This window comes from Cuculus canorus, chromosome Z (assembly GCF_017976375.1).
Source record: "Cuculus canorus isolate bCucCan1 chromosome Z, bCucCan1.pri, whole genome shotgun sequence".
NCBI lineage: Eukaryota > Metazoa > Chordata > Aves > Cuculiformes > Cuculidae > Cuculus > Cuculus canorus.
This window is the reverse complement of record NC_071441.1, coordinates 22014113-22041326: the sequence shown is the minus strand read 5'-3', so window position 1 is coordinate 22041326 and position 27214 is coordinate 22014113. Positions and strand designations below refer to the sequence as shown.

General features: G+C 37.6%; 1 protein-coding gene across 1 annotated transcript; it reads right to left on the bottom strand.

Annotated features, from left to right (window-relative positions):
* Window positions 1–108: 108 nt before the first annotated feature.
* On the bottom strand, window positions 109–11017 carry TYRP1 (tyrosinase related protein 1). Its single transcript, XM_009571625.2, has 8 exons — window positions 10853–11017; window positions 9887–10360; window positions 6929–7251; window positions 5382–5586; window positions 4287–4454; window positions 2562–2741; window positions 1032–1178; window positions 109–471 (listed from the first exon to the last, which is right to left on the bottom strand). The coding sequence occupies exons 2-8, from the start codon at window positions 10266–10268 to the stop codon at window positions 269–271; spliced, it is 1608 nt and encodes a 535-aa protein (XP_009569920.1). The 5' UTR covers window positions 10269–10360; window positions 10853–11017; the 3' UTR covers window positions 109–268.
* Between the last annotated feature and the right edge of the window lie 16197 nt (window positions 11018–27214).

The window sequence follows — 27214 nt, the reverse complement described above, 5'->3', positions numbered from 1 at the left end:
TTTTACCAGATTTTACAGAAATATGTGTAAAAAAGTCTTGAATGTAAGCCCTGAAGAGTTAGTGAAATTCTATTAAAATCAACACAGAATTAGTATTGCAAAGGTGATTTATTGATGTCTAAGTATGAAAGAGGAGGTGAAGCCTGAAGCAAACATATCAAGACAGCTGACAGTTTATGCTCTTTATTTTAAAGCAGATGGATGACCACCTTTTAAAAAATAAAACAGAATTAACAGTTTCAGTCAGATTCAAAAAAGTGCCATCTCTTCAAACAACAGACTGGCTTGGTGTAATGCCATCATAATCATCTGAGTAGTGCTGATACTGGTCAGTCAGAAGAGGTTGATGCAAGTCATCCTTATTTTTCTTGACACGTACAATGCATGCAGCAGTAGCAAAGATAATTGCAACAAGAACCAGTGCAGTCACTATTGCAATAGTTATCATTTCTGTGACACGGAGAGCTCGACCTGTAGGAAGGAAAGCAAAATAGAAAGTTATTAAAAGTAAATGTCAAGTAAATGGATAAACATCAGAGGGACAGACAAAAGCTCAATGCCTGTCATTATTCAATAACTCATGAAGTAGAACTAGTTTAAATTTTGGTTGATAATATTTGTTCCCAAATGTGATAAAAGTTCAGTCTTGCATTGCACTCTAAAAACAGACCTGGACCCTACTTCTACTGTCTGGTTTGTGATGTTTTTGAATTCTTGGTAATAATTTAATGAAAGTATATGTTATAGGAATAAGGATCTTCTGCAAGTTTGATATCTAATTGAGAATACCAAAAATTGGAGTAGTGTGAGTTTCATGCAGGAATATCTATAACCAGTAGCAATTTAAGTGTACTAAATCCCAAACACAATTGATTTGGAAAGCTAAGAAATAAAAGAGAAATAGATCTTTACAGAGGAATTCAAACATTGTTTGTGAAATTTGAACCAACTTTGTTATATGCTGCATAAACTTAAAGGGAGTAAGACACGATAAGAAGAAAAAGCAGAAGCATATAGGTTGGACCGTTTACCTGGCCATTCAACTTCATAGCTGTATCCCAGGTTTTCTGGTGCAGTGACAAACATTTCATTATTGGTAACCGGAGGCCAAAAAGGCACCATATTGTACTGTCGGTTATGTCCAATAGGGGCATTCTCCAGTGGATATGTGGAGATACCTATATTTGAAAGTCAAATCACATTTCTTTAAATAAAATCAAAACAATTTGCATTATTTCATTGTTTTTTCCTCCAACAGTGGCTCAGGGTTTTCAGTACCTAATTTTTTTTTGTTCCTAACCTCAGTTAATCTGGAAAGATTGGTTTTCCAGTGCAATAGATCTAGAATGGAGAGTTCTGCTCTGTCCTAAGGCAAGACCACTAACAATATCTCATTTTTTAAAAAAAACCCACAAGTAAATGATAAAATTTTCAGCTTGTGTTGGGCTTTTCATTTCTTCTTGCATAACAATAAATAAATATATAGAAAGGGTGGACTTGGAAAACATTTTGCTACAATTTGTCTTTGTCTGATTATAACAATGAAGGGCTCTCTCATGCAGTTTAGGAGGGCAGCTGATATGAACTACAGTGGATTTTTTTTTTGCAACGTTGTGGTAAATCAAGAGGAAGTCAGCTGAAGCAATAAAAAGGAAAAAACCACAAAACCAAACAGAAAGAAAAAATATCCATCTAGATAAGATGATGTGAAAGCTTATTGTAGGTCATGTAAGTACCAAAAGGGGATACAACTGATCTCTGATATTTGATGTGGGAAAAATACATGAGGCTGGTTGTTGAAGCTGCACAAAGACTTCTTGATTGTGCAACAGCAGAAGAAGGAAGATGGCTCTGGGTTTCCCTAAGAGGAATACAGTCTGCTTTATGCAGACTAATGCACAGACCTTAGGGTTGCATTGAATTCTCTTCCTAATTCACAGATGCAAGTTTCCTTCCCCCTTGATTTCCTCCTTTCTTCTCCCCTTGCAGTTCCTTCCTTCTGTCCTTCTTTCCTACCTCTCCTTCACTTCCTTCCTTGTTCCTTTTCACTTTTCTTTTCAGAATTAAAGAGGCAAGGACAGCAACAGTGACTATCCTTTGAAAGGACATGGGAATGGTAATGGGATGCTGGTAGTGAATTACAAGGTGGTCAACGTGAATTGTAAGGATGTGCATGGAATCTGATCTTGTCAGATGAGAGGAAGCATAGGTATTTATTCCACGCAATGATGGTATGTCCATGAAGTATTTGGACCTTCCATGGTTACACTGTCTTTGCTCTACAGGACCAATATGTTTGCACATTTTGTTTTCTTAGATTGTGCCTGGTATCCCTGGCCAAGTCCATTCACAGGTAATGAGTTGAAAATGGACGTCAGTGGGGTGAGAAAGGGAGCTTACTAGTTATAACTGTGTCCTTTTTAACTGTACTAACTGCTAAAATTCCCATCATCTCTTCTAAGATTAGGGGCAATTTGCTGTCCCACAAAAGATAGCTGAACTCCTGTGACTACAAAGACTGAGAGCCATCCATCCTGCTTCTGCCCATGAACACATCTTACCTGCAGAATACCTTCTCAGCCACTCATCAAAAACAGCATCTGTAAATGTGTGCAGGAGGACAAAAATGGGATCGTTTGGTGATAAATGTGTTTGCCCTCCTGTCCCATTCAAAAATAGGTGAGCCAAGTTGTGAAGACTTCGAACTGCTGGGTCGTATTTCCCTGAAGGATCACTGTACCCTGCACATGCAAACAAAGAAAAGCAAAAAAAAAATCCTAGTGAAGATTTTGTTTGGAAGTTGCAGTCCCAGCTGGATACCTTTTTTCTCTGAAAGTCTGTCATGTTGTTGTGTTGCTCTGCTTAGCCTGAGTGAGTAGCTAATTTTCTACTTACTGGAATTTGAGAAATATCTATAGCATGCATAATTTTAAAATTCAAATAGTCTTTACAAAAGAATGCTGAGGATATAGATTGTAAACCTGCTGGGATCTAACGTAAAAGTGGCCAAGGTAAACCACATCATGGCATGAAAATAAGTGTATATATTTGGGACCTACATATCTTCATCATAACCAAAATAGTTGTATGCTTTTTCTAACTGCTGTCTTAAGTGTGTGTATGTTGCCACCTATCCTAATAAGCCAGCTGTTATGTTTCCACACATCATTTCCACACTTACTGCAAACACAACTCAGAGAGTTTCACATGCTCCATTTTTTTCCTGTGAAGATACTCTGTCTAACTCTGTTAGTACCAAACACCTCGTAACTTTCATGTCCGATGTCAGAACCTGAAGTGTCAAGAAAACCTTTCCGGTTTTCAAGCCATGGCCCAACTTGTCAGAGAGAGGTCCATACAGTTACTTGGCTAAAGCTAAGTTTAGATATCTGGATCTTGATATCCCATTTTTCAAATGTGGTAGGCATCCCAAATTTTTTGTATGTATTTGTTTGGTTGGTGCAGATTCCTAGGTTTTTTCCTAAAGAGAAATAAAATGGAGCATAAACTCCCCATCATAGGAGTTATGCCACTTCAAAAGAGCCAGAGGATCTTCTGGAGGTCTAGCAGGGATCAGAACTGCCACTTTGTTATCTTTTCTCACAAACACTAATCTCTCCTATTAAAGAATCTGGATTAAAGTGCAGAAGCGGTTGGCAGGATGCTGGCTAGACAACATGGATCAAATCTTTAAACTGGTTTCTTTTTTAGATGGTGTGTGCTCAGAGGCCAGTGACTGAAAATTTAATTTTAAATGTGTAGAGTATAGACAAGAACAGAGTTATATGGCCCAGGGAAAGGGACTAACATGTCTAACAGAAAATCCTGTACCCAGATCTCACTTACTACTTCAAAATCATTTCACTAAGAACTACCAAGGCTTATGATTTGTTTTGTTTTCTTTTGTTCATTTTAATGCATATACAAGAGTAACAGCTATGACCACTTATCTTCCTCATTTAAAGAGGCAGCTGCATCCTTTCCCTGCCAAGGGATACCTGTTCTCAGGAATAGAAATCTATTACTAGGTTGCAAGGATGTCAGCTAGTTTCTACTTAGTGACAGCCTTTTATGGCTTTTACACATTTAAAGAACTGACATAAGCTATAAAGTAATTTAGGCAAAACTTATTTCCTCTTAATACTAAGCTGATACTTAATGCTAAGAACAATGTGTTTTAGTCCCACACATGGTCTTCAAACTTATACTTCCCTCAGGAAAAATGGCAAGCGTACTCCCTTGTCTTATTTGGAGTTGTTCCAGGTCCTTTTATTTGTCATGCTCACCTTCTACTGTGTTACGGAAACTGTCTGTTGAATTGGAATAGAAAGGAGGAGTGTCAAATACACCAACTTCCAAGCACTGAGCAACATCCTCGGGCTCTGGGAGACGCTGTACCATGGGCCGTGCAACATTTCCAGCAGGATTTCTTCGTATGGGACCACCCTCAGTGCCTGGGGGTGGAGAGAAGAAAGAAAACAGTGCTGATGCAAAACAGTAAACCACATAATACATCCTTTTAATGACTGAACCACGGGGAACAAAATCCCTTGTAAATGACATTTAAACTGAATGAGTGTGTTAGTTCCTCATATCAAGCAAAGAATCTCAATCTTACTGGAGTCCTATGTGCTGGATCCTTTGTACCAGGATTTAAAACGTTCTCTAGAAGCAGTTTTGATTCTGTAAGTGTTTTGGGAAAATTTTCTATAGTTTTTCAATGTAATTTATTGATAAGACCCAGGATAGAAGTTTTGATGATAACCCTGATAGAGTTGGTGAGGAAAGGGCTATCGTTTATTACGTAGGTGGCTAACCCAGTACTGTGGGTTTTTTCCTCAATTTCAACTAAGATATTCAGTTGTAACTTGAAATTGATGAATATATGAGCATCTTGTTGGAATTTTTTTGCTCTTGTAGCTGAGGTGAATGTGTTAGGATCCAGTATTCTTCACATTCAAGACATGCTCTACATTTTCAACACAGGGATTTGTTAGATGTTCTCCTTTTTGGGGCAGAATTCTGTGGAGGTGAAAAATGGAGAAGGCAGAAGAAAACTTAAGCTTCAGTTAAGAAATAACACTGCCAGATTTGATTATTTCTGACATTGGATATAAGTAGACACTGCATAAAAAAAGAAGTCAAAGTATTTAGTGCTTTCTCAGCTCTAAGCTTCTTATCAAATTTTGAACTGTTTGGTGTCTCAGTGAAAGACAGATAAGTATGTACTCTCTGAGAAGACTAATGAAACTGTGACCAACAATATTCAAAAGTCACTTTAAGACTTTTTGTCTGGGAAAAAACATTGTAGTGTAAAGTATTATATTTATTTATTATTGAAAGTATTTTCTCTCCAAATATCTGTCAGCAGTCACACTTACTGTTACAGATGGTTCCCAAAGTTTCATAGTCTTCTATATTTTCACATATCACTCGCCACTGAGAGAAGATTGAGTTCTGACTGATAAGAGAGACATCAAAATTGCTTCTGGCACCCATCAAGTCGTCTGAGCAGATATCACAAGTGTTCTGTCCTGTTGCAAAGTTCCAGTAGGGCAGTCCAAAAGTAGGGTCCTGCAACATGTTCTAAACCACATAAATATGGTGTTAATGCATGTGTGCCCCAGTTGGCTATAATATTTACTGCTAGAAGTGTGTTAAAAAACAATGAAATACATCTTAGAAGGAGCCCAAGTTCTGCTTCACGGAGGAGCAGAGGTCTATGGAAAAATCTGTTGAATCTATTTCAGAAATTTTTCAGGTTGATATTTTTGTTCAACACAACAGGTAGGTGGACCATCCAATTGATGGTCCATCATGGATCTTTCTGTTAAGATAGTAACTCTTTCATGAAACCATATCACGAGCAGTAAGATACACTACTTAATGATACCCCATTTTTACAAATATTTTTCATGGCCTATCAACAACAGCAGGTTGTTACAAGGAGTAACATAAGCCAACTGTGGAACAACTGAGCAAATGGAAAATTAAGGATTGCTAGCTCTTCACATTGTCATTGTCTGGTTCTAGCACGGTTTGGAGTTGAACAGTTCTTTATTGTGTCCTGGCTTCCAATATTTTGTGTAACAGGATGTATTGACCAGCCAAATTAGCTATACTAGTCATGATACTAACATAAATAGGAATAAACATTCAATCACCAAGATATAGAACTCCTCAGGGCTTTCACCTAATGAAATGCTACTGATATCAAATGTGAGTTTTGAAGGGAGTTTGTGTGTCAGCCTGATGCAAAGCCCTTGAAACTAGTGGAAACGCTTGAAGTGTTTTCAAAGAGTATCTAATCCCGACCTTAAAAACCTAGTTATTTCTTCTTTATGAAGCATGATTGTCCAGGAAATAATCTATTCCTTTTATGGAGAGGTCCACAAGGGGAAAGTGAAACAACAGAATCACTGATCTATGGAACACAGTATAACAAAACACTAATTTCTCTAACCAGTTACACATATTATTCAAATAAAATGTGGTTCTAAATCCTCAACCCCTCTCTGTAATTGTTCTCTTTAGAATTTCTGATGCTTTCATTAGTTTAACTTAGTCAAGAACCAAGGCTTTGATATTAAAAATAACACTAGCAATAACTTGTGTTGGTCCAATAAAATGCCTCCTAGGCATTATCTAGAAATTGTATCTATTTTTACAGGAGACTTTTACTTAACTTTTATGTTTTCCATTATTCTGATTGAAAAATTATTTTTAGCATCGGTATAACACTGACAATCTAAATTCTAAATGCATTGTATTAGGCTTAGCATACGTAATGGGTTACAGAAATTGAAGCAAAATTATTTCAACACAGCGCTGTTATTTTTGTCTATTTGAATAGACAAATAATAGAGTGGTTCTTCACCTGTACAAAACCCATCATCAACACATGACTCAACATTAACATGAACTATACCTGCATGTCTCTCTCAAGTTGCAGTAGATGGTACCTGTGCCACGTGACAAAAGCTGGTCCCTCATGGGAGAAATCAATTCCTCCAAAACTCTGCTGCCCTGGGCCAAGAAAAGTCTTCCTAACAGAATAATAATGAGACCACACAAAGTAGTTGTAAATGGAAATATTCTCAAATTGTGGTGTGTTGCCATCTGGTCCAAATATTTCCTCACGTCTTCTTGTGGCAATAACAATGTCAGGGTGAATTGTCACCTTGGCTTGGTGTAAGGCACCCACAAAACGCCTCCTTTCTTCTGCACTCAGATCCAAAAGATTCCTCCTGACTGTGAGGATACAGAAGAAATAAGTTACCAAAGTAACAGACATTCAAGTCTTGTGCCACAGAATTAATTTATTTTGCTCCAAATAATTCCGGGTAAGCCTTTTTTTCCTTCAAGCATTCATCCATTTTTTATTGGGGCAATTCAAAGAGAACTGAACATAAATAGAAAATGTTATTTATTATCAGAAAGGTTGAGCCAAATAAAAATAAAGCTTGAAAATTTGCAGGCTTAGAGCTTCTAGCTAGAAGCTAGAGATTATCCTTCCATCCCGTCAGAAAAATGACAGAAAGTTCTTTGTCACACATACCTTTCACAATTTCCCCCAATATACTTAAGGTTTCCTATGAGAATGCTTTACAGGAAAAGAATACTATATGGCAATTTATAATAATTAGAAGCTCTACTGCTTGACAATTTAGTGAAAAAGTACATGTATTATGCTTGAACCTCTGTAGGCAAAATGGCAGATTCATGAGTGAATAGTGAATTTCACACAGTACATCTGTCTTTAATATAATTGCCTGATATTTTTATTATTAACAACAGCAATTTATTAGCCCTTTTTAGCAGTAAATCTGAAAGCCATTAAAAAGTACTATTAGCCATATATAGACAGTGAAACAAGGAAGAAAAGCGGCTTATTAAATACCAGTGTATCGGCAAAAGGAACAGAGTCCGTATCACTGCAGTCCCAGTCCAGCACTCTTTCACCTGGACTGAGAAGATTTCAGGCCAAGTTTAGACTAAGACATAAGTAGAATTCCTCATAGCTATTCTATAATGTGGACTTTTTTTCATTATAAAAAATACTGTAAAATCCATAATTGTCAAAATGACTGATAGGCTATGTTGATATAAGAAGCAAAAGGTCTTCAGCTTGAATCAATATGAAGAATAAAATAAATTACATCTCACTAGAAAAAGTTGCTCTAATGGGGGCGATTTTAGCCTTCCTGATTTTTATAGAAATACATTAATAAAGTAAGTATTTCATCCAAGTGCTTTGTACCCTGAAACATGCTTTTCTGTTTTGCAGAACTCAACTGATATGCTAGCCCCGGCTACTGAAGGGATTTTTGTTTGTTTGCTTGTTTGTTTTAAGCTACACATGAAAAATAATCCATCTAACTTTGATTTATAGACTTAAACTTTTCATTTTTCAAAATATTTACCTGAAACACAGTAAAAAATTTTGACTATTATTAAAATCAGGCACGAATTTAGAAATAAATTCCATTTTATAGCTGTCTTATATGTATATGCCAACATTAATACAATAATTATTTCTAAAGTCTCGGCAGCTGGGGCCAACTCTATGGATCCACATAACGGGTGGCCTCCACATGAAAACTTAAAGCATAATAAAAAGCTAATTTCTCCTATTTTAAACTCATATTGTTATGCATGACAAATCTGATTTGCTTAGCTTTCTACTGAATAGTAAAGGATTTAATAAGTGAGAAAAGTAAAAATTACTGTTTTATATCCTAGAAAATCAAATAAAGCTGCTTTTGCCTATCTCCAGATATACTTTGCTAAGTTTATTTGTATGTTAATGTTTATTTCTTGGTTATCTTTCTGTTATCATCATTGTTGATGAAAACAGGCCAGATCATCACAGCATGCAGCCTGTTTTAGCAGTCCCAATTCACAAGCCATACTTTCTGCTTTTGTGTTTGCTTCTTGGAGCTCAAATGATGAATACAATCCTAAGGTCTTTCCTAGAGCCCTCAAAAAGTTGTTTTTTAAGGAATCTTACTGTTAAGATTTTTAATTGTTAAGTAGTCCCTAGTTAACCCTTGCAGGAACATGCATTAATTCATGGAGCATTTTCCTTGTTTCTGTTTCTGCAAGAGGCACTGCAGATTTTAACTTCTTGTATCAACACAGCCTACCACTTATTCAGGAAATTATGGATTTTACAAGATTTCAATAACACCTTTGAACTTTTGCTAATAAAGAGTGAAACAAGGATCTTTCCCCAAGTCTCCTTGTCTTTTTCAATTTACCTACAATATTCAACATATGTATGGTCCCACAAGGATTTCATAACCATTAAAAAAAAATTAAGCATCTGTTTACTGATATTCTGGACTAAACTGAAACTGTAGAACTCCCAGAAAGACCCACACTCCCTGTGCTGATGGATTTGAAGAGCTCACAGTCATAAGTTAAGGTTTTTAAAGACATTGACAGCAATTAAGTTAGCAAAAATTCAAAAAGCCAGGTACATATTTTAGAAATTACTAAGGGAATTTGAATCAAAAAAGCAGCTAACACACTTGAAGTATTTACAAGACACTAAACATGATATCTAGGTATGTATTATTCCCAGGCATACTCACAAACACATATACACATCTCTATATGTGAATACAATTATATCAAGTTAGATGTTCTGTTCTCTAATGGACTTCATCCTAATCCTGCACTGACTACTGCTTTTGTTTCTTCCTTTTACTGGAGAGTAACATAGGTGTTTGGTACAAAAACTCCCTAAATAACTCTCATGCCAATATACATTTAAAAAATATGAAGGATGTTTTATATTATAAAGAAAAGAAATATGCTAAGTACATTTATAAGCAAACGTTGCCAACAGGCAATATTCATGTCATGTTTCTGGTGTGCTTACCTATATTAATTTGCTGGCTACAGGTAGGTCCAGTCCAGCCAGGGCGACATGACCCGCAGTTGAAACCAGAGAAGTTACCGTTACACCGACAGGTTTGGTTAAAGAAGCGTATGGGCCATTGCTCACGGTCATCCCTCCCATCATGGATGTACTGTGGGCCATGGGGTCGTGAATCGACTGTCACCTGTACGCAGCGGCCTCTCCCTGTAGACACACCACACCGGTCAGTACCTGGCCCAAACACAGGGAAATAGTCTGGGCAACACATTCCACTCCTCAGGGACTCGACAGTAGCACACTGGCGAGGGAACTGAGCTCCAGCTTGGCCAAACATGCTAAGAAGCCATGATAGGGAAAGGAGAAGCAGCACTGGATTCTGCATGATGGTGAATCCAGCAAAGCCAGCTCCTTCAAAGAGCTGGGGGTCCACGCACAACGACTTCTTCTCTCCTGCAATGGGGGACCCAGTTCTCTCTAGAAAGAAAGAGAAAGAGAGAAGAATAAAAGCAAGTGGTACAAATATCCAGGCTACCCCTTCCATGCCAGAAAGTGCCTCTGAATCCTGCACTTCCATACTCTAGCTAGAAGTGACTAACTGACTACTGATGCTAGTGCTCTTCTCTTATTATCTGCACAAAAGATAGTTAGCTACCTAGAATTATTTTTGCTCATTGATTTCTAAATCCTTCATGAATGTCCATTCATGTTGTACAACTGTCAGACGGATTTACTTCACTGTCACAAAATACTAAAACCCAATGTGCTAGCTTTTTGAAACTTTTTTCTACCATCACACCCTGCCAGTCCCCCAACTTTCCCTCCCCACCCCAGCACTTCATGCTTTTCCTTTCTGCATTTAACTAGCATATCTGTTTATCTTCTCAGCGGTTCCTCTCTGTATTCCCTTGCTATTCTTTAATGGCGCCTCCACAGGAAAGTGAAGATACAACGCTTCGTGCATTGTACCTGTTTTTTCTGTCTGGTACCTCTCCTCTTCTGAGATCCTGTTCTATTTCTGCACGTCCTACAGCTGTGTCTAGCCCAAAATAAGCACTGCTAATTTCTCTTCTGGTTCAGTCTGCTTACTAATCCTTCTTCTACCAACACAGTATGGCTTGGCCTCACCCTCCTTCTTCTATTAATCCCCTTTCTACTTCAGTGCATTTCCCTGGACTTTAAGTACTTGAACAGCACATGATTTCTTTCATGCTTATCTCCTTGTGATTTTACAAGTTTTAGCAAAGGTCAGAGACAAATACTTGAATTCAAAACAGAACCACCGTGAAGGGTTCTTTTTCTTTCTTCTGTTTTTTTTTTTTTTTTTAAATTACTTGCTAAGAAAGGCTCACTTGAAAACAGACAAAGAGCACTGAGTAAATTCACATTTAACAGACATTAAAAACAAAAACCAATTCTTCAAATGGCATTTTCAAGATCAGGCTTAAGTGACAAAGATACATTATTTAGAAAATTAAACAGTCCAATCTTAAACTTACAGCTTTAAGTTTAACTCTTTATTTTGATAATCAAATAAAAAGACAATGATAATCAAATAAAAAGGGAGTACCTTGAAATGCTGAATTTTGTGCAGGTGCTATGAAAGGTAATGAAACAAAGAAAGACAAAAACCCCAGCTTCTGAAATGAACAAAATGCTTCTCATTTCTTTGCAAGGACAGTGTCCACCAAGGAGAACTGGCCTTATTCAAGCTCTCACTCCCTTTCTAGTCTATCAATAAGGATGACTTTCAGTGGGTGAGGACATTTTGTCAAGAAACATCTTAACTGGCACCAAGACAACACTTTAACAAGTTTTCTGGGAAAAGGCTCAACCACAGTCTAACTGACACAGAGCAGAAAATGGATTACCTACTTGTTATTCTGCTTCTCTATATACAAGTCAAAATGTGAGAGTGCACCCAATTCTGTCAGGGCACAGAAGTAGGTTTTTGTGTATTTATTCTTGCTTGCCTGCCATGGGCAACAACAGTGAACCTTACTATCTGTGGTTCGTATAACGAAATGTGCTATAGCGTACTTCAGTGTCGGACCAAGACTTTTAGTACACTTCCCCATATCTTTAATTCATTCTCCATTTGCAGACAAAAATATTTGATAATGCTTAAATGAAACTCCTTTTCTGGCTTTCATTTTGTTCTTCATTTAAGCCTATTTCCTTTTCTTCACTAGCTTATTCTATACCCTGCTTCCTTCCAAGTTTAAACCCCTTCTGTTTGAACATGTCTAACGGGACACATGTGATGCAAATTCGTCACATCAGATGGCAAACTAAAACTCTCAAGATTTTTACCTGAAAAGAACTCCCAGATCAGAAAAGAAGCATACACATTTTAGCTATGAATATTTAGCAAATACAACAAATTCATAATAATCTTAGAAGGAAAAAATCCTACTCCTTAGACAAAGCCCCAGTAAAAAGTCAATAAAGCATAGTAAAACTTCCCCTTATAATGGTGGACATGATTTAGGCCTTTTATAAGCCTTTTATGTAGCCACAATCTATGAATTTTGTCTGATAACTATTAGAGCTCTGCAGCTGAGGGTCATTTCCCTTCTTTGCCCCCAGATACTCGCTTGGCTTTCCTGCTGGAAGCCTTGCTGAAGAGTTTGGCATTATGCAATCTCTTTTATAGTCTTTATTTTTATATTCTTTCCCTTAGAGACTGCTTCTCCCCTACTGTGCCTGGAAAGACCTGACATTGTAACTTATCTAAATGCACCACATCTGTGTTTCTGTTGCTGTGTTCAGAAAGGCCTTGTCTACATAAGTGAAGTAATGAGGGAAAATTTGGTGTGTGAACCTCTTGCTCAGTATTCACCTCTGTGGACTAAAAGCTCTGCCAAGAGAGTTAGTTAATATGTTACATACTTAAATATTGTTCGCACAATTTTTGTTGTGTAAACATTATTTCTTGTTGTTGAGAATGGATCTCTATACAGCCATATGAAGTTTGGTTGTGGACTATAGCCTAACTTCCTGGAGAATGTTATGAAAACATAGCTAATTCTGTTTGTGCTTGAGTGGTGATGAAAGCTGATATGCTGGTTCTGTCTTACCTCATGCTTTTAGCCATACATATGGTATTTACTGTGTGCCCAAGTTTTACAAATTCTTTAAATGATTAAGTGCTTTGAGAGCTACCGTAGTTTGCTAAGATTTTTATTCCTCAGTCTCAAGACACATACCAACACCCTACAAAAACTAGCTTTTGTCAGCTCTGCCTAAGTTGCATGGGAAGTATTTTAGTGTTATTACTGTCATTTGTCTATCACCTCTTGGTGTGATGATAGCATACTGCAAGTGTTTCTTAGCTCAGTATTGGAGAAGTCAACTGGGTGAATTTGCGAAGTGCAAACGAGCATCTGAAAGAAGGCACAACTGTGGTAACCATCATCACAACCTTAATCTTCCTAGAATTTCAAATCCAACAGCTTCATCTTCAACTGATATAAACATCCATGATTTACATCACCTGTGGATCTTGGCTAGGTCTTAAATGCCTAAGATTATTTGTTAGTTATTCATGTTGTTTGTTTTCTTCTTTTCCCTTGTGAGTAGCAACATTAGGCAGTAGTTTCACAAATAAGCCAATTCCTCAGTTTACAGAGCTAGCTTTGAATGGTTTTGTAATTCTTTTTTTCCTTCTTAATAAAAGAAAATAATATTGCTTTTATAGAAAAAGCAGAGCTAAATATCACGTGTATGATAAGTGGGGACTTTGAAGAATTAACCTTAGGTTTCCTATATCTAAACACATTGGTGCAAACACAAATGTTCAGAAAACTTAGGTTTGCATATGAATCCAAGCGCTATATAGGATCTTTTTTTTTTTGTGAAAAGCAAGTTACAAGAGCACACTTAATTCTCCTCAGTGTCTAGATGTAAAAATGCGAAAATGTAATTTTCCAAAGCGAAACTATACGTATTATGTAATAAAATTAAGGACAGTGATATTTAATTCATTGATTTCTAAAAATATTAAAAGTTAATATAAGAGCCCTTGTCATCTTTTCATCTGAACTGGCAAATATAATTACAGATATTTTTATATATATATAACAGTTCTATTCACTGAGCATGATATACAATTCTAATGTTTTATAAAATTATTATTATTGTTGTTAACGCATATGGCTCAATTTTACTTTGCTCTATAGATACTTGTAAATAAAATAAAGTTTATAGGAAGTGCAGGCAAGTTGTAAGGAGATGAGTACTGGAAAGAAGACATTTCTGAAAATCATGTTTAAAAGTCAGCTTGCATTTTTCATTGAGAGGAGTTACCTGAGATAGCAGATATGCTAGAATTTGCTGCTGGATCATATAGTATTGGAATATTTTTACTACAGTTTGAAAATATCAGCATTTCTTGAGATGTGTCATAAGCTGTGATGTATCTACTGAGAAATACAGAAAAAAACCATTTTTTTTCTGACTAAGTGAGACTTTCATATTCAAAGTTAAAGAATTAAGATCATTTTAACCATACCTCCTCTTCTTCTCTGCAAAGAAAGAAAAAAGTTCAACTGAAATGGCGAAGCTGCTCCTAAGGACATCAGACGGAAAAAATGGAAGAACAACTCCTCAAGTAAAGCTGGCAAAGCCTCTGAAAGGTTTGTGAAAAATCTGAGTAGGATCCCATGTTCTCTCAGCACTGTAGGTACATATACCCTCATGGGGGTCTCAATCAGATCAGTTATGGGGCTCAGTGGCTTACGTTAACATGCTCAGTAAGACAAGTTGAAAGTCAGCTCCATTACTGATGAGGACCCAGAAGCTTGGACCGTCATTCTTCCCTGAGGAGCTGCTTTTTAACAGAGGCTGTCCCTGCTGCCTCTGCCTCAGCCATGCTACAGCTGTTCAACAGCTCTGTCTGTGCCCAGGCTGACTAATACTCTCAGCCCCTGGCTCCCTTCCTGTGAGGACCAGCCAGCCTCTGCTCTTTCCTGACACCTTCATCTTCCACCCTTGTGTGTCTGAAATCATTACAGTATTCTAAGACTGATGGCTGCTCTGTGCCACATGGGATTGGGGGGGTGGGTGGAACTGGTGACTCTGCATGGTGCTTGCTCTTGCCAGCACTCAGCATTGCTTGGGCACCACTCAGTAGCATGGCATACCTATTTATGTATGCCACCACAGCGTAATGTTGCATTGTTAGATAACCAAAATAGATAAAGAGTATGTAAGGTCATGCAAAACAAATGGGTTAAAGTTATGAATTTAAAAATTTGTTCTTTAACAATCCCCAAATAGATGCTCTTATCTGTAGAAGTATTGTATTTTAAGCCACAGACTATTACATACCTTGATTATTGTACCAGTTTCACAGCGAGACTGGTAGTATCTTTTCCAGGAGAAAGCATGTCTACAACCACTTGGATCACTATTTTTAATACGATTTCTGGTAAGATGTTTCTTTAAAAAGCATTTATTGAAAAAACAAGAAATTACATAAATTTCAGTTTTGGGAAGAAAAGATATAAATTTCAGAAATGAACGGATTTAAGTACATTTCTAGCAATGATATAATTCCATTTTTACTTCAGTAAGCTAGAGAGATCTAGAATTTTATGTGAAATGAACTAAACAAACTTTGGAAGCAATTGACAATATCTCATTTTTTTTAAAAAACAACAAGTTTAACGCCAAAACTGGGTTAGAAACAATGATAAAATATAGTACTGAACTATCCAACTTTTGAGTTTCCAAAGGAGCAGGGCTTTTTGATAAATGCACAGAAGCTAATGGCACAGATAGTTAGTAACAGCACCAATCTCACATTTTCAAATGGCTCGAGAGCATTTTAGAGTAAATGTCAAGGTCTTGAGGGTGACAGGCCAAATATTTTAATGTTTATCTCAGTTTTTCCCTTTTTTCCCCCTTTAGCTTCCACTTTTTCATTTGATACTTTTGAAGAAATATCTTAAAGTGTTTGAACCAAGATAGGAAAATGAAGTCTGACTGCTCACAGTACAAGGCAAGTTTTCCCACATTTCTGGTTGGTTAGTGTCTATTGATGAATGTGTATCAACACCAAGTAAAGGACTTCCTTGTCACATGCATCAACATCATTAGGAAGAAGCTGTCAGCATATGGCAGTGGTATTGGATCCTGTGATTACATTTTTTTTGACTAGAGACATTTTTTTTTTTCTTTCTTCCTTATTGCCAGCCTACTCACTTAAATGTATAGTTTTTCCAGTCTTCTAGGTCTGCTCTTTCTCTTTCAGGCTTTCTAGTATAGCACCCCTCATTGTCTATTTTGACAGCTCCATTTTTATGATCTCGACTATTTTCTCTGTGCTGCAAGCATCTGTCTTGGGCCCTTCAGTTATTTCTTACTGCTTGTTCCTAAAGGAGTCCTGGATAATGTTTTTCCTCTCACGGTTTATGGCACTCCCAGACCTTTCTGACTACTCTTTGGTGCCCCCACTCAATCCTGAAGACCTAGTTCCAGTTCTGAACAGGGTATGACTCACCCCAGGTCAATGTCAATGTAGCATCAAATGTTGGTGCAGCACTCAGCTAACCATATGAACTCAGAAAACTGCTTCTGTATCACCTACAACCTCAGCCTTTTCTTTTTGTTGTTGTTTTAATGTTTTATAGAGCACAGTACCAAACACATTTAAAATCAGTCCTTCATCTCTACTACTGTAATCCTTTTCTGATTAATTACATTGTCTGTTCTTCATGTCTTTTCCACACCTGTATTTCTGGTAAACCCTTACTTGTTTTTTCTTGCTCTTTTACACTCCAGATAGCTTTTGTACTAGTGACATCCATTTAAACAGACATATTATAGGTAGTGAAGAAGATATTTCAATATATGAAGTTCCTCCCACTCCCCTAGAGCCCCAGCTCTTGAATTTAAAATTATTAGTGATGTGAACTGGAATGTTTTCAGGAAGAATTACAAAAGAAGCAGAAGTAGCTGTATAGAGCTTAGATGCCAAGGTTCATGGGAGCAGAATCACAGAATGTGAGGATCTTTCCAGAGGCCAGAAAGAACCTGGTCTCATTAGCCTACCCTCCTGCTCAAAGCACTCTTGAAACTAAATTCAGAACAATATGCTCGGGTATGTAACTAGATGGCTCTTAGAAAACTATAAGGCTGAAGATTGCACAATCTCACAGTTCCACTACTGGGCTGTCCTTAAGGTAACAGTTTATCCTTCCTGATTTTAGACCAGAATCTGTCTGGTGGTTTTGGAAGCTAACAATGGCAGGCTGCTGTTGGGTGCCCTCAAAGCTGTCATTCCTCCTTTTCTCCATGCTAAACAACCCCAGTTCCCTCAGCCGCCTCTCACAAGGTTTGTTCTCCAGCTCCTTCAGCAGCTTCTTTGCCCTTTTCTTAATAATCTCCAGTACCTCAATGTCTTTCTTGTAGTGGTGAGGGGCCCAAAACTGAACACAGGATTAGAGGTGTGGCCTCACCAGTGCTGAGTATGGGAGCAAAATCACTTCTCTGGTCCTGCTGGCCAAGGTGTTTCTGATACAGGCAAAAATGCCATTGGTCTTCTTGCCCATCTGGACACACTGCTTATTCATACTCAGCTGGCTGTCAGCCCGAGGTCTTTCTTCACTCTTCCTCAAGCCTGTAGCACTGCATGGGATGTTTGTGTCCCATGTGTAGGACTCAGCACCTGGGTTTGTTGAACCTCATCTTGCAGGTCTCAGCCTATTGATCCAGCCTGAACAGGCTCAGATCCCTCTGTACAGCCTCTATATCCTCAAGCAGATCGACATTTCCACAGAGCTTGGTATCATCCACGAGCTTACTAAGGGTGTGCTCAGTCCCTCCATCCAGATCATTGATAAATGATCCTCCACCTCCTCCTCCTCCACCTCTCCAGGTCCTACTGCACTGCAGCCTGCCATTTAAATGTGGTTAATGCTTCCCTATTGGTCTCAGCTCTAAATGTGATGTACTTGTCCTCTACCACCTTCCCTGAGTCCCTCACAGAAGTATCAAGCAGTAGAAGTTCAGGATAGGCCTGTGGTACCCAAATTGTTACACAGCAGAGCACGAGCACATTTTCCTTGTTCAGCCTTTTACTGTTAGTGTGACAGTACAAGCTTGATTCCTTGGTTACTACAAACATTGGTCATCACATACACAACCAGTTCTTCCTTATTAGTTGATGAGAAGCTCTACATGAACCAGCAATGTGTGCTTGCATCCCAGAAGGCCAGCTGTATACTGGGCCTCATCAAAAGAAGTGTGGCCAGCAGATCAGGAAAGGTGATTCTCCCCCTCTGCTCTGCTCTGCTCTTGTGAGACTCCACCTGGAGCATCGTGTCCAGTTATGGAATGCTTATCATAAGAAGGATGTGGAACTGTTGGAATGGGTCTAGAGGAGGGCCATGATCAGGGGACTGGAATACCTCTGAGACGAGGACAGGCTGAGAGAGTTGGAGTTGTTCTCTGGGGAAGAAAGAGTTCTGAGGGGAGCTTATAGTGGCCTTCCAGTACCTGAAGGTGGATTACAAGAAGGCTGGGGAGGGACAATTACACGGGCATGTAGTGATAGGATGAAGGAGGATAGCTTTAAATTGGAAGGAGGGAAGGGTTAGATTAAACATTAGGAAGAAATTTTCATGATGAAGATAGTAAGACAATTGATGAGGTTGGCTAGGAAAGTTGTGTATGCCCCCTCTCTGGAAGTGTTCAAGGCCAGGTTGGAAGTGTTCAAGAGCATGGAGCAGCCTGGTCTAGTAGGAGGTTGGAACTAGATGATCTGGCCCATGGAAGAGGTTGGAACTAGATGATCTTTAAGGTCCCTTCCAACCCAAACCATCCTATGACTCTATGATTCTAAGATAAGCAATAATTTTCCCCCTTCACTCTGTTCTCATGAGACCTCACCTGGAGTATTGCATTAAGCTCTGGATTCCTCAGCACAGGAAGATCATGGATCTGTTACAACAGTCCAGAAGAAGGTCATGAGGATGATCAGAGGACTGGAGTACCTCCAATATGTAGATAGGCTGAGCAAGTTGGGCTTGTTTAGCCTGGGGAAAAGGCTCTGGGGAGACCTTATAGCAGCCTTCCAGTAATTAAAGGGCACCTATAGGAGTGATGGGGAGGGGCTCTTTATCAGGGACTATAGTGATAGAATGAGCAGTAACAGTTTTAAGCCGAAACAGGGAAGATTTAGTTTAGATATTAGGAGGAAGTTTTTTACTATGAAGGTGGTGAGACACTGAAACTGGCTTCTGGGAGAAGTCGTGAATGGCCCACACCTGAAGGTGGTTGAAGTCAGGTTGGGTGAGGCTTTCAGTGGCCTGGTCTAGCAGGAGGTGTCCCTGCCCATGACAGATGGTCTGGAATTAGTTGATCTTCCAATCCAAACCATTCTATGATTCTAGTAACAGATTCAATGGGCCAGTCCTGGTTGGCCCATTGAGTACCTACATCCTTGATAATATCTTGCTATCCAGAAATCTCATATGTAGATATGCTGCCCCACCAACAGATGTCAGGGATTTGAGATTCCCTATGGCAACCAGGATTTTTGACTTGGAGACTTCCTCCAGTGATTTGAAGTAGTCTTTGCCCTGAGCTTCCACGTAGCCTGTAATCGGTCTCCTTAAAAAGCATACATTTTAACTTTTCCTTTATATATAGGACAACCCATACCTTCTTCTCATCCCTGCCTGTCTTTTCTGAATAGCTCACACTCCAGCATTAGATAACTCCATGACTTGGGAGTGTCTCAGCTATTTTAGTGGTAGCATAGCTCTATGACCTCATTCAGAGTTCTAACTCCTCTTGCGTATTTCCAAGGTTGTGTTAACTTCTGTGCAGGAACTTGTGGCAAGTCGCCTCTCAGTCTGTTTTATCCTATTCAACAACCACCTTGATCCCACTCCCTGCATGTATCACCTATGACCTCTTCTTGAGTTAACTGCAAAGAGCTATGGTCAGCCTCCCTGATACTTACTTTAAAGTCCTTCTCACTAGACTGGCATGCCTGTCAACAAAAACACTCTTTAGCAGATGCCATCTGTTAATAGTTTTCAAGGCAGACAAGAAATCCTTCTCCTGCTGTGGGATATTATAAGCTTTAAACCTTTCCTTCTTAGGAATGTCCAAGTATGGCTGGTTCAAATGCAGCCTAGGCTTTACACTAAATAGTTTGCAACATCCTCATGCCCTCTTCCTTAGTTGCTTGGGTTCAGAGATTTTACTGTAAAATAGAAATAGACTTCTGAAGTGTCTGCTGTTGTTTGCACTTAAATATTTTCGTGCTGGTTCAGCTCAGCAGCTCTTGTTGTAAATGTCTGAGACCAAAAAACTAGGCTGCACTGCAGGACAACACTGTATACCACACATGGCCCATTAACCAAGGTCACTTCCTCTGTGGAATGCAGCTGTATCTGAGATAGAAGATGTTGCTCAGATGACATGCTCCTCTTTCCTACAGTGGCCTACTGATAAAGGCTTTTTAGTGTATTTACAAAGTAGATAGCAAGTCTGGAGCTGCAGTACACACATTTGTTTGTTTAGAGTGTAAGAACACCATATTCATTCATAAGCCCAATTCCTGAACACATGCAAAGACATATGACTGTAGTGATATCGTTTCACGCATTTTTATTCCTGTCAAACAGTACATAAAGGTCAGTGCCAGGAAACAGATCCTTATCAACCAAACGCATAGAGAATATATAGTGGAACAAGGTTGTCTATTCAGGTAAACCATTTCCGTGCATTTCTTTAGTTTGCGTATGCTTATTTAAATAAGCACATTATATTTTGAGGTTTAGGCAATTGCTTCTAATTGGTGAAGGTGACCATGATGATTTAAACCTTAGTGGTCTGACATATAACCAATTTGCTATAGTGGTAAAGGGTGTACTAGTCTCAGAAAATGCAAACCAAGGTAGCTTCTTTGGTTTTAATAACGGAGAGAATTACAGTGAGCCTGAGGGAGCTCAAGAATTTACAATGAAGACTTAGTTCACTTAAATAGTTTTACCTTTAATAGGCTTACTTGATGACCACAGCACCACAAAAGTAACACTGACTGTTACAAGAAACTGCAGTGATTCCCAGTTAGCCATAGTATGTATTGTCTTAGTCTATATTCTCTCTCTTTTTGTTAGAGAACTGAAAGTCAAACCAGTAGTCAACACAAAATTTCACTTAGTGTAACCTTACAGAGTTAAACATACTGCTCTGAAGGAACAGAATAAAAACTTTTTTGCATGGTTTGAATTATACATAAGGTAGAGCAATATTATTTTTTTTCCAAGGAAATCATGTAGATATTGGACATATTATACAGTGAGATTGAAACCTAGATTAATGATAATTAAAATACCATTAACCAGTCATCTCTCTTATGGGTAATAATAATAATCTCTCTGTTTTTCAAATTCTATTTTCTTTGGGAGAAAATTTAAATGAATTTTCTTGAAAGCCAGAACAACTATAAATCCATATATAGGAAAAATAATTAAGGCAAAGAAGAAAAATTTTCTTTGAGGTTTTGGATAACCTGATTAAAAAATAAGAATTAAATCAAGACAAATCATGTTTTACAATATTTTATATTGTTTTTCTTAAAGTACCAAATTTTCATAGTCTCACATAGGCTATAAACTATTTAAAGCAGACTAAGGAATTTCAGTCACATAAAATGTGTTAAATACTGTCCCACTCAACTAAACAGAAATTTTAGACACTGTACTTAAAGACAGGTCATAACAATGCTAATTTCTGAACATGTTCCCCATGTTCTCTTGTGTTTCATATTCTGACATGATACCAACGAGCTTAAGTATGGCTGAAAGATAAAATTGCCCTGCAGTGGCTTCTGCAAAGCACAGTGCAAAAAATTCAGTCTATGTCTTTAGTTCAAGAGTTCACCTTCAGTAGGGAAACTTATATAAGTGATTGAAGTCTTTATTACTTTCACTAAACACAGTCTAGTGCCTAGAGAGAAATCTGCAGTTTCAAAATAATGCAGTAGAGGTGACAAATGACTGCCCACAGAGAAATAAGCGAGACCTGGAAGAGTGTTGTGGATAGGCATAAAATGAAAATAAGTAGCTCTTAGACTAAGAGTTTGAAATCGCTCTAAAATAACACACATCACCACTGCCTCTTGAAGATATATGTAAGATTTGAGAGCAGTATTTCTGAGAAACAGTCTGCTGACAAAGGTGCAAGATTGGATAGAGCTTCCAGAAGGCAGAAAAAGCGAGCTTTTTCCTCTTGAATTTATAGAATGATACATACAACAAGCCTGAAAGAATGGATTTTACCTGTAAGTGACTGTTGATGAAACCTGACTTTTTTAGCAGCCTAAGATGGGGGAACTTAGGTATGTTATTGGCCTAGTGATGAATTTGATATTAAAGCTGGCTTTGTCTTGTGACCACATACAATGAACACATTGTTTTGAACGGCATACTGCAATAGCAGTCAGGCAATGTAAAACTCTGAATTTTAATATAGGAAATTGTCTAACATGCTTTCGTACGGTCATTGAACCCAGAATGGTTGTCAGTGAGGCTCTGTGTGTGTCTCTGCACACAGAGATCGAGTTTACAGGAATTAAGGTTTTCATCACCAACAGTGCCACACACCTGTCACCCTATCCCATGCTCTCCTTTATCCACTTGCCAACGAAGTGTTGAGGAAACTCCTCCTCTGCCTCTGCTCTGAGGAGCTGATAATCAGGAGGGCCTACTGTTATACGTTTTGTTTTTATTGTAGACTCTTTTGAGTGAGATTCCAACCTATTGAAGTAAATGAGACTTTTGCTACTAATTTAAAACTGAAGAACAAAAGAGCCATAATCCAAACAAACCTGAAATGAAACAACCTCCACCAAATCTGGCTGATTCTGTTGATTTATATTGTCCTTTTTCTTGCACTTTCAAATACAAACAACTTCAAGGATGAAGGTAGTGTTTCCAAACACATTTTTTCCATTATAAAGCACTATGAAATTGTTTGGAGTAAAATGCCATAGTTCCAAAAAATTATTTTGTTCAGCATATGGCCATTGATGTCCTAGAATATACAATGATTTATATTTAGTGAGATTCAAGTCTTCTGTGCTTCAAGAAGCTGAATCTGTATTTTTGTCTCCACTGAAATGCTTTTTTTGTTGTGTGCTTGAAAAACAATCATCTAATGTAATGAGGTGAAAGACCTGATGCATTATACCTACTGTTACATGATGTTTTGTTCCAAGTCTTGAAAATGAAAAAAAATACTTGCAGAAGACTAATTTTTTCTAAAATTTTCTAGTATTATTAGTAGTGTACTGTGTAATAATGATCAATATCTTATGTTTCACAGATAAAAATATTTTTTGAGAATTATAGCACTAAGTTAATATAATATTGCCTTTTAAATTATATTTTAATGAATAATTACTGATATATTTGCAAAGTAGGTGGAAAACAGAATCTCAGTATAAGGAAAGCCACTTACCTATTTACTAAGAATAGATAACCAACTAATTGCTGCTGTCTTCAGGGTTAATACTTTGCCCAGAGGCCACTGAAATTAACAATACTCTTTCTTTTGCCTCTGCTGGGCTGTAGACCAGGTCCATCATGACTGAAAGAAATTCCTAACAGGCAACCATGACTGGCTTGCTCTAAGAAACAGAATGTCAAATCCCTCCTGCTAAGCTTTATGAGTTAGCTTGATGGCTTTGATGAAAATCAGTTAACTTCTATGAGTTAAATGAGTGAAGATCTTCTGGTGTTAAGTAAACTTTGTTATCTTTTATTTTCTTAACAGTAGCTTTGGAATTGTTCTCAGTTTTAGTGTTAGGAGTTGATCCTGGTGCGTTGGAAATGAAAACTAAAAGACATGAGTGAAAAACTTTCCTGTTAGAGGAAAGAAAGGTGCTTGTTATTATCTAAAAAGACATGCTGTATCAGCACAGAAATCACTATTTTGCATTTTTCCAGCTACCTTAGATCAGGTCTCACAACTTAGTCAAAATATATGAGGAAAAGCAAGGGAGACTGCTGTGAGTGGTAGTGTTAGTCACGTAGCAGTACCAATCTGTCCTTTAAGACTGCCCTTCACATGTGCACTGCGTGAAATTTTTACTTACTGGAAGAAATATATGCAGAGCCATTTTGAAACTGAAGTTCATATTTGTTCTTTATGAATATCAAAGTTCTAGTGACACTTTTTTCTGCAAATGGCAAAAAAAATGATGGGCTCTTTGATCATTACCAGTCTGAACAACTGTATTATACCCATTTAATATGTGTTGGTATTTTCAGTCAAACAGGGCAGTGTTTCCTCCATTTCAAGTTGCAGATTGCTTTATGGTGCTGCCACTGAGCCATTCATTTTGAAAATGGGGCAGTGTTTCATTCTAGTTGTGACTGAAGTTCATGTATGATAAGAATTGGTGTTAAGGAATACTAAGCCTCATAACTCTAACTAAAGCCCTTGGGAATTTCATTGTTGAGTAATACTGAAAAATCTAATACTCGATAGCATCAAGATCACAAATGTGATCTAAACCCTTCATATACCTGATAATCTGTGGAGATATTCATATTCTCCCATCGTCTTTATTATGAAGTATCTTATTAGCCTGAAAAAAAATTTTCCTTGTAGAAAATTCTGTTTGTCATTGCAACATAGTAGAAACTCTATACATTAAATTCTAACAAGCTAGGAATATAGTTTTGACTTTACTACATGCTTACACTATTTCTTAGCATTGTGTGGCTGGTTTTAGACCTCTACTTTAGTTGTATTTCATAAGAAAATATCTCTGAGCAAGCCAAGAAGAAATGCTGACTCACCTTCCATTTTGTAGGCAGTTGATAAAAGACAACATGATGAAATTTTTTTCATGGTGAAACTGTCATGAGGTGCTCAGAGTCCCCTAATTGATTGAATGAGGATTTAAATATTTGACAGGACACATTAAAGCTAAGCCCTAAGGAGTCTCACTTTGCAGAAAAAAATCATCCATGGAATCTGATTCCACTGCTTATGGTCAAAACTCTATAAGTGCATTTCATCCAAGAATTACAGACTTCTAAATGCTATGATCACTAGTGGCTCCCTAATACAGAAAGATTTACTGGTATGCTACAGATCTAATTTAAAACTTCGTAATACTATCGATTCACTAGAAGACTCTGTAACAACTTCTGAAGAAAATGACTAAGCAAAGAAATCAAGAGGATCACACAGGCATTTAGGGCAAATATATGTCTAATGAGGGCATACATTTATAACTCAGACAATGTTGAACTATTTCCTGAATGAAATATTCATATGTAGAGTGATTACTGCAAACGCATTTTCGAGTTGTAAGAACACATTTATGTTTTTAGGCAAAAGTGTTTTGGTCTTTACTTTTGTGTGAGACATAAATGAGAGGATATTTAGCTATAGCTTGGTGCTTATATCTATCTGCATTCTTTAAACAAACTTGTTGATATGGTTGTGAGAGATTTTGGAAGAAAATTATCCTCTTTCTAGGATTGTTATACTGATATGGAAATTCAAGAATTCTATTCCACCATTTTTTAACGAAATACTTCTAATATTGCAGTTTCTTTTCACTTTCTAGGACTTTTTAAATGCCTTGCAGCACTTTGGAGGTTCTATGTGTTTCATTTTCCAGATGAAAGTTGCTCACTCAGTTCACTGTTTAATCTATTCTGCTAAGAATAAGGCTGCAAGTGAATCAATCGTTTCATATTCCATTTTTAAGTGAGAGTGTGGGTGGCCCTGGACAGATCAATAAATTGATCAATGAGTATTTATTGTTATTGCATTTAGAAGCCTCGCCTATGAATCAATGTTGTCAAATGCTTTGAAAACCAGAAAAAAATCAAACCTACAGAAGTTAAGAAACTGTAGATGCACAGAAACAGAAAAATCACAAAGGGCGGTACTTGTCTTCTAAAAGGGTGTAGCTTCAGCAGAATGGTACTCTAACTATTTCTAGTCTCTTTAGTGGACATTACAGCTTGGAAAATCTGAAGAAAATCAATGAAAAAATGTTATCTGTGGGTGTAGTTGATCCAGCCAAATCTGAATGACAGCCTGAGGAAACGCAGAATACATTTAAAGAACAGGAAAAGTATGTCTGACCCCACGGGTACAGAAAAGTAGGTGACAAGGTCATTCCCAGTAGTGGAAGAAACTTGGTCAGTAAAGAGGGAAAAAAGCAAGGCAAGAAAATTAGTTTTTGTTTGATAGGGCAGAGAAAAGAATGCGAAGGATGGAAAAATGTGGACATGAAATGAGCAAAGACCATGTAGTGCTGGACTATCACTTTGATCTGTAAAGTGCTTACATTGGTATTAAAGACAATTGGACAGATTTGGGTAAGGCTTTTTCACAATAATTCACTGAATATATAATTTTTACATCTGCCTTTATAAATAAACATGGTCGGAATAAATGAAACTAAACAAAGGTAGTTATATATATTTTCCTGTTACTGCAGAGAGAAAAAGAGGATCAATAACCATATTTTGTGTCATTTTTCAGAAAAGATATTTAATGAAAATAAAACAGGAACGGAGAGATATTGTCAGAAACAATTTAATCAATGTGAAAGAGAATAGGGCCTGTTACCCACCTGTCAGAAAAACATACATACCATTGAGTATCTAGGAACTGGACTTAAAAAAAGGAGGAAAGAAGTCAGATGTATCTATGGCTTTCTCCTCCACTTCATGAACACCTCTTCAATGAGATGTCCTGGAAATAAGATTGCTGAAGTGGTACAGATTTCATTTTGCCTCTGCCTCATTGCCCTGATCCCTCCAAATTGCAATGAACTCTTGTAGCTGTATTTCAGCATTAGTCTGGAAGCTCAGCTGGTGCTAAAAGGCAATTGTAGCTGTATGTCAGTGATCAGCAGTTTCTGCCAGAAGGCTCTGACAATTGAGTGCTACTAGCATGCTTGAATTTTGGACTTTGTATTATAGGTCAAAAGAAAATGCAATTTTCAGTCAATAGAAAGAAACAGGTACTTTCAGAATACAATGTATCTCGTTCTAAAATAAATGTATAAAACAGATCAGATGAATCATGTTCCAGTAACACCTATTTCCCACTATTTCTTGTAGTGATAGCCACACACAGCTAGTAGTACATTTTAGTAGAAGACTAAAGTTAGCTGACATGAGTTGAAGCTTAAGCTCCTAACAGTTGAAGAACAAAGCGTACTGATCTTTGTTTACACTGTGCATTTGACAATCTTTTGCATGTGTAAAAGTTTTTGAATTTCAGTTAAGCCCCAACAAGATCACACAAAGTGACTCTAAGACATTTAAAGTG